This window comes from Amblyomma maculatum, chromosome 7 (assembly GCF_055883805.1).
Source record: "Amblyomma maculatum isolate TAMU_Amacu chromosome 7, ASM5588380v1, whole genome shotgun sequence".
Taxonomy (NCBI): Eukaryota; Metazoa; Arthropoda; class Arachnida; order Ixodida; family Ixodidae; genus Amblyomma; species Amblyomma maculatum.
Genome location: NC_139350.1, coordinates 19,744,128 through 19,752,964, shown reverse-complemented (window position 1 = coordinate 19,752,964; position 8,837 = coordinate 19,744,128). Strand labels below are relative to the sequence as shown.

At 43.1% G+C, this 8,837-nt stretch overlaps 1 protein-coding gene across 1 annotated transcript; it reads right to left on the bottom strand.

Moving 5' to 3' along the window:
* Positions 1–762: 762 nt before the first annotated feature.
* LOC146182779 (uncharacterized) lies at positions 763–8,556 on the bottom strand. Its single transcript, XM_084608917.1, has 5 exons — positions 8,311–8,556; positions 6,251–6,393; positions 4,553–4,641; positions 1,471–1,690; positions 763–1,223 (listed from the first exon to the last, which is right to left on the bottom strand). The coding sequence occupies exons 2-5, from the start codon at positions 6,354–6,356 to the stop codon at positions 1,141–1,143; spliced, it is 498 nt and encodes a 165-aa protein (XP_084465043.1). The 5' UTR covers positions 6,357–6,393; positions 8,311–8,556; the 3' UTR covers positions 763–1,140.
* Positions 8,557–8,837: the final 281 nt, after the last annotated feature.

Sequence of the window (8,837 nt, the reverse complement as noted above, 5' to 3'; positions counted from 1 at the left end):
AGCATTATTTGCAGCCCTCATCAATCATACCTCAGCCAAAAATGAAAAAAAAAATTAAAAATAAGGCCCTTCTTTTATTTTCTCCAGCTACTCACGCCACGATAGTGTATCATCCATGCGATATAAAGCGGGTATTCCTACCCTTTCTTGTCGGCGACGCGTAGCTTCCATGAAATTTCTATACCCAAATTCTTTATAACGGTGGAATCAAAATTGATACAGTTCAGTACATCAAGGCATCATATCATCGTTCGAAGAGGTTAAATCATTTGAAGTGCATCAGACCCATCCCAGCTCGATGCGACGCATACAAATTTTCAATTTTTTCCTTCAGCTATTGAAGAATTGAATAGGCTGCCACATGAACTTATGGACGACATCTGCCTTGATATTTTTCTTAAAAACGTCGAGTCATATTTTGTAAAGCAAATGGTGTAACAAAAATCGTTCCTAAAATGTCTTTCGTTATTCACTGCGAGTGTTCAGTTTAGGATTTTATCTTATTAGTACCTATTGTCTAACGTGTTCTTTTATTGCGTCGCTTCGCGGTTCTTTTCAGTGCTTCATGTGCGACAAATTGAATGTCCGTTATATTGTTGCAGTGCGTATGTTTTCCATTTCTTGAGTGTTTCTGATGTTTTTCATTTTGTATAACGGTCCCATTAGTTCACCAACTCCTGTAAGAGCCTAGCAAGGCTTACAGTATGCTTAAATAAAAAAAAATCTGTCACCGTTGTTTCTGTCCCTTATAAAAATGGGAACATCCTTTGAGTTCAATGTGAACTCAAAAAAGTCAGAAGGAAGCAACTTCCTCTGAACTGAGAATTGGCTACTGATTTTGAATTCACAGTGAATTAACTTTCTCTGACCATCCTGTGAATTTCCTGTGAATTTCCTTTGAGCTCCCAGGGAACAGACCGTTGTCAGTTTGAGTTGAGTTCACAGGCAGTGGCCAATTATTGGTTCAAAGGAAGTTCGAAGGAATGATGGCTATGGGATATTTGGTGGATGTTCGAAGGAAGTAGGTTCAGACTGAAACATTTGTTTGTATGAGCTTATATTTATTTGAATAGATGTACTTCCTCTGTTTAGGCCTTGCAATTAGGCCTGCTTTCGAAGACCCTGCGACAAAAAATTGGTTCACTGTCCACAATCCCAGTGCAAACTTGCGCAACTGCCGGTGACCACCTTGGCTAGTACTTCATTGAGCAAGCAGGTGTAGGCTGCAAAAAGAAAAAAAAAACATTTGAAGCATGACTGCAATGAACAAGCTAGATTCCATCCAGCCTTCCTTAGCTTTTGTAAATTAAATATACAGAGCACGGACAGTGTGAGCGCCATGCAGGCACCACAGCATTATGCATTAAGGCAAGCATTATGGCCCTGACCATCACTGAAAAGTCAGCTGTTTGGACAATATTTCAGAATGCTCTTGCATCACATGCACAGGCTATGAGCTCGAGGACTTACAGATAACAGCATCCAATTTTGGGCAGCCCAGTGCCTTTTTTGGAGCTTGTTCCTTGCGGGCATTGCAGACACGGCCATAGAGTGAGCTTTCTTCCAGTTCTTCGGGTGAGAACACAACCCGCACCAAGTTACACGCAAACTTTGTTGCTTGATTGCCCGCACTGAGTTTCATGCGGTCAGTCAACTGCTGATTTACCATAATATTGTTGCCAATGTGCACCTGCAAGAACAAAAAGCAAATATTAGTACTATGACCAGTATTGTAACATACAACAATATTCCTTGATATGCAATAAGAAAATGAAGGGGCTTTACAAACAACAAAAAACTTAGACCAGCTTAAGAACATTCAAAGAAAAACCAAAATGCATAATTAAGGTCATTTGTTTCCGAGTAAAAATACACATTCAAGAAGCCGTACTTTAACATGTACAACAATCAAGGCATACGAAAACTATTGGATGTTTTTGACACTTTCCCGAGCGGTGTTTTGATCTAATTTTGAATCAGGCCAAACATCTTTTAACATTTTTATTAGTGTAACCTGACAATTGTGCAATATGTATTTAAAGTAACTAGCCAAAAAGAGGGCACATAATGCCCCGCAAAGGATTGAGCGCTAATAGTGCATTGCTATAGCAGAAGAAAAAACAAGAAATAAGAGATTTTTTAACGACCTAATTTATGCTTGCATTTCAACAAAAAAAAAGCAGATTTTAAGTCAGAAAATAAAGGGATTTACTCATCTTTAACATTGCAAAGGCCATTAAAAGCCAGTTTAGACAGAGCACAGTGCCCACATTGTCACCTCCTGTTTAAAAATACTAACATCCTTTTCGTACATCAGAAGCTCAACCAATTAAAAAAACTGGCAATGAAGGTTTAGCAAAAGCATGCACTCCCTGCTCTGTATGTGCTACTTTGAGGCAACATTTAGTTTCCAGCTTGCACAGGTAGCTTTCATAATTTAACCCCTCAAGCGCTTTGGACAAGCAGCTCGTCCTTGCAAAGATGCCCTCAAGCCATTTTGGACGAGTGCTTGTCCTTGCAGGATAGATCCTCACCCTGAGAGTTTTAGGTGAGTACAGCGCTCCTCTGTGCCTTAGGTCATGCGCCATTTGACAGATGGCACCACTGACCTGTTAACTGCTTTTTGTTCTACCGCTTGAAAGCCTTTTAAGCAGCCTTAATGAGAAAAATGGTGCCTGGTAGAGGCAACGCATGCACTGTTGGCCCGTCATCGGGGGAAAGAAGCTTTTCTTCGTTGCCATCCTCGCCATCCGAAGATGGCTCAGACACCAATTTTTGCATTGTTATGGGAAGTGAAGACGACAGTGATGACATGAGTAGTTCTTCCGACGAAGATGATGACAGCTCAGACGATACTATTGCGAGTTCTGTGTCAGTGGATGAAAATTGACAACATTCCGATGAAACCCCCTGGGCTTCCATTCTTGGTCATCCCTTGTAAAACATTTCCAGTTACCTCGCTATATGTTACTCGACTAGATTGCTGCTTATTGGCGGGCAGTTGATTTTTCACGTAATGAGCAATAAACTTCATTGCGCTCATTTGACTTAGTTTCTGGATCAAATATTTTTGTCTCGGATACCTCCTTTTTTATTACACTACCAATAGAAACCAGCAGTAAAAATAAAAACTAAAGGGACACTTAAGCTCCGCCTTTAAGGGTATGATGCGACCAGTGTAGGCTACCACCCAACATATAAAGCCCTGCTTTAACCAAGCTGTATCAACATGTCTGCGTAGCCTAGGTGTAGCAAGCCTGACTCAGCATTGAAGAGCACTGGAATGTTGATTCGTATTTCACCTTCCCACCTCAAATGAACGACCGGAGTTAGCAGCTCCTCCTAACTTTTGGATATCATGTGGTCTCGTTAAGCCACACAAATCATCGAAGAATGTGTGTTCGGCCATGCCACTTGCCAGCGCCATGCTCTTGATGTTTCACTCACAACACAGACAACAAATTTTCATGTAATGGGGCCTTTAACGATATCGTAATTTTAAGCAATTTTAGCTAGAAATCTCGAAATAATAGTGCTCAAGGGGTTAAAGTGAAATTGAACTATTGTTGGATCAGCTTAAGAAGCCACAACTCCTTCTCAAAGGAGACCCTCCTGGCAATACCATGGTGGTTAATTGCCTTTGACTTGCCAGAGTGACATTGCAGGTGGCTGTCAGGTGCAAGATTATATGCACATTAGCTTGAATACCATGATGACTGGCCCAAGTCGCTAAAATGACTGATTAGAGGAGCACCAGCTGCGTCATTCGAGTTGTAGTGCAAAAAGATGGCCTTCCGAGATCGATAACCTAAGAAATTGCTGAATATTAAACAAGCTAATGGAAATCTCTTTTCTGATGAAAAGGGCTTTGCTATAGCCCAAGCGAAGTATGCTCAACAGGAAGCGTAAACAAAAGTAACCTTGCACTTCCGATCACTACAGCTTTCACAAAAACTCTTCCAAATCAATATACACACGAATGAAGTAACAGTCACTAAAATGAAAGGAAGCAGTTGGGATTTTTTTTCATGGTTGTTTTGACGAATTTAAGAAAATAGCACTGCCTGTCTTTTGTCGTTTCTATCAAATTGACATTCATTTAAAAATATCATTATGCAGTCTGTGAGCCCAGCCTCATAAACAGCATCCCAGCCAGGGCAGCCGCTTTTCAGTGGAGCCGAAACGCAAGGTGCCCGTGTGCTCTGTGTTGTCGGTGCACGTTAAAGCACCCCAGGTGGTCGAAATTTCCAGAGCCTTGCACTACAGTATCTCTCATAGCCTGAGTCGCTTTGGACATTAAACCCTAAGAGCCAACCAATCATAAAGAGCATTGCTTCTTGCCTATCTCTGAATTCAGTGACTGCTGACTTAATTCACATGGATAATGAGCTCCTCGTTTCCCTATCCCTGCACACTCCTCAATGGAAGTGCATGACTTGTGGCAGTGCTATCATAAAGCTAGAACCAAGTTCTTGTGTGACCCTTAAAAAAGTTTCATCGAGAAAGGCAGTAATGAGCACAACCATGCAGACACTAGACTAAAGCAACTAACTTGAGCCTCGGTTGGCAGCACAACTGCTTGTGTTGTACACGCAGCATTATTAACGGATTCCGTCAGCTGATTGACCAGCTCAGCAACATCTGAAAAAAACAAAAAAGGAAAGCTGGAACAAAACATACTATTTCATCACTAGCAGCAGCAGCCCATGTAACATTCACCACAGGAGAAAAGCCTTTTCTTTGCCCTTGACTGCATGACCAACCCTTTTCTGTCACCAAATGCGCCATTCAAAATTTAGCTGCTAGACACTGGCATCACTCACGCACTCAAGGCGCCCTATCAGCGGTACATAATCTAGGGGATGCTGATAGCAATTGATGAAGCCAATGCTGACATCCCACTTCTGATCTCTTTGTTCGCTGTGGAAATGCCTGGATTGAATTAACTGCGGAGGACGTTGTGACTAAAGTGCAACTGACGGGTGCTGCTATTGCTTAGAATGAATTCATGGGTGCGAATGATGATGCCGAGATAGCTGTGAGCGCTTTAACAGAAGTTAGTCAGATCACATCCCTGAAACAGTTTGTCGGTAGCAAGGGCCTTGAAGAGGTCAGCATGCAATATACATGTATGGCGGCAGCAATACGCCATACATTTGGACAAAGGCTGACACTCGAGTGTGTAGCTGATACTCGATAGCCCATGCTTCACCTATCTCGTGTCTGTCTTTTGTGTCGACATTTGCTAACATGGTGTAGTGACCGAGTTAAGTTAGGCAGATTGCTGACCAGGTGTCGAGCTTGGACAAGCATAAATTTCCTGTTGTGAAAAAAAAACACCACCTAAGTGACCAAAATGGCACAGGAAAATGAAGCGCATGCCATAAGGATTCCAAGGTCCAAGACAGGACGAGGCCACATATGATAATTTCATACAAATTTAGATTTTTTGCTGTCCCTCCTGCGCTCATTCTAGATGCACCTCATCATTTGCAGGAGACTCTGAGGTTAAAATCTGAGGGAATCAAGGGTTCCATTCAGATACGCCGTCCACAGTAATGCAAGAGCACCACAGACCTGCCGCAGCCATCTGGCTACAACTTATACCCCGTGAATGTGTTTGAACCTAATGCAGCTCTCCGGGTTCACTGGAGCGTTGTTGTCACCGACCACTCCAGAACAGAAAGGAACCCAATCCCGCGCCCGTTTTTCGGTCTCGGCTTGAGCAGCACAAATCAGCACAGGTGCTCACCTTGAGTGGCATTTGTTTACCATGCATTTTCATGCAGCTATCACATACGACAACAGGCTCAATCTCAGATGCATGCCGATCCCAAGCAATGACATGTGACACGCAAGTCACTGTAACACAAACAAAGCATGCTTGCAGAGCAGGAGTGGCAGCAGTTCATCTGCTACGTGCACTGCAAGCATGGTGGTTGGTGGCGTCATGCAGCAGCGCCACGGTGTAGCTGAGCACTACTGTACACCACCTATAATGTGTCGCAAAGACAACTACAGGAGGAACACCAATCCTAATCCTCAGTGTAGGGGGAACCTTATTGCAGCAACATAATCTTACTGGTGCTTTTACTAGGACGTGCTACAGACCAAGAGGTCTTATTCATTTAAGAGTTAGCACTTGAATTTGTTATGCTTTACGTAGCATCTGGTGACACAGCAAATAATTCCAGTCTCATGGCAATGGAGATCAGCATTCCAATGGCTTCAGAAAAAAGCGATCACATACCAAGCATCTGACGTGCTTCATCTCTTGCGGCCTTATATTTCTTCATTCTTTTTTTTTTTTGCAGACCCCACTTCATCCTCAAGCTCCAGGACTCTCTTTTTTGCATCTGTTGGCTTAGACATTTTGTCACAGCTGCAGCTTTCCTGCAAAACGACATGTGGCAAGGTCTATTCACTAAATTGTATTTGCACTCCAATGCATCATACAAAAATTATTCAGTATAATGCATTGTGCAGATATCTGGTTCCACACATGAGATTAGCAAAATAGTGACCAAATGAAGACCACTGACAAGAGAAACTTAGCATGGACACTGTTTAGGGTTCAAAGCAACACTTCTTAAGGAGGAACATTAGCCCTTGAGCAAACCTTGGCACATAAAAGGACATGGTAATGTTTAACTGCGAGCTGACACCATCCAGCATCACTACTGCTCAAGTGGGCAGAATGCCCACTTGAGCAGTAGTGGACAAAACAAAGGATGCATTTCCAGAAAAACAGTTTGAGCTCCCACGCATACCGTAAAACATAGCCACTCTGCTTTATGGTAGGTTCATGGTGTTTTATGTCCCAAAGCGACTTAAGCTATAGCGATGAGGGATGCCGTAGTGGTGGGCTCACCTGGGGTTTTTTAATGTGCAAATGACATCATACAGTACACAGTCAACTTGCATTTCACCTCTACTGAAATGCGGCCATGAATGCTGGGATTGTACCCGTGTACAGTCGTGAGCTTTATGAAAGGGAGCATGCGATCCCGTGGCAGATAGCCTCATCCAGAAGTAGTGGCAAAGTGCAACGGCAGCATTGAAAATGAAGTGGAGAGAGCAGTGCCCTTCCACCTGTTGGCCGTACCCCATGAACTGGGAGCAACTTTTACATCGGCAGCTAAAAATTATTGCAGCATTATGCTGTTGGTAACTGATATCACTGCTTGCTTTGCTATGCTCTGACCTAGCAACCCAGCGTAGGCTGGTAACTCAGGCAAAAGCGGCAGCCCAGGCCACTGGAGTCTTAGAATGGAGACTCCACACACTGCCTCCCCACCACACACACTTTTTTTTTCCCCGTTTTTTAATAAAGTTTTCTCTCTCTGCGCGAAATCTGAGGAATGGCTGGTAGCGAAGAAAGGAAGCATGTTTGACGCTTCAATAAGAAGAAACAAACAAATGAATATGAAAGTAAATGAATGCTACAACACGTTAGGCGCTTTTATCTGCTTAAACTTCAGTCGCCTGCAGCTGTGAAAGCGTCCGTTTCGCTGCTACACTACCAATTGTCTCGGAACGAGCACCCTGGGCATCTTTAAAACTTGTTCTAAATCAGCTTCAATAATCAAGGAGCTGCCATTCTCCATGCCGCACCGTTCCGAGACGACGATGCGGGCAGGGTGTTTTTTTTTTTTTTTTTATAGAGCCCAAATAGTTACCGACATTCTAGTGGAAATTAAGAAGAAGAAATGGACATGGGCAGGACATGTAGGGCGAAGAGAGGATAACCGATGGTCGCTGAGGGTAACAAACTGGATTCCAAGGGAAGGAAAGCGTAGCAGGGGGCGGCAGAAAGTTAGGTGGGCGGATGAGATTAAGAAGTTCGCAGGGGTCAAGTGGATGCAGCTAGCACAGAACCGGGTTAAGTGGAGAAATATGGGAGAGGCCTTCGCCCTGCAGTGGGTATAATCAGGCTGATGATGATGATGATGATGATGAGAGCCCAAATTGGGAAGCCTACTCCTGTTATCACGAAACACCGAAAATTGCCATTTGCTGTGTAAACAGGGAGAATCAGGTCCACGTAACGACAGCAGCCGCGTTTATTCTACTTCTTATTTCCGCAAATTCAGTTCATTATGCATTTTTGTTTTAATTTCACGCAATTCCCGGAATCAACTGTCTACCTCTTTCACCATGTGCACTACTGTTAACACAATGCGGTCGTAATGCGGGCATGTAAACGACTTCGCGACACGACTCACCGCGGGTAGCAAAGGAAGGTGTTTCACAGGTAAACATTATTAAGACACGAATACGAAAAGAAACAAGAGACGTTTGACTACTTACCCACTCCGAGAATGAACGTAGGAGAGTACGACCCCTTCTTCCACTGGGCATGTAGTACTCCTTGGTTTGGATTAATCTTCCAGTATTTTGGATTATCCACCAGTTTCGCCTGCAGTTCTTTTGATTGTAGGTTTCTTACAGGGTATACGTCCCACTTCTGAGCGGTCGCCCATTTAACCAAGACATGATCGGCCATTTGCACTACTCAAGCTAAGAAAACACGACGAACACAACGAACGCGAACAATCAACTTCCTACGGTCATGAAACACATAGTGAAGCATGCCGCCGGCTGTTTTCACGAAAACGATAGCGCTAGAGTCTCAAGCGCCATTGCAAACTTTTAAATGCATTTTTGCAAACTTCACAAACTTTCCAAATAAAACTTATAATTTATAAACAACCTTAAACGTTTGTTTTTTTAGTAGTAATATGTGATGCGTAACAAAACACAAAATAAATTAAGCAAATTATTGCCACAAGCAGCTGCAGCGCCCTTTTTTTTTGCTGCGGAATTCTTGTGGTGCT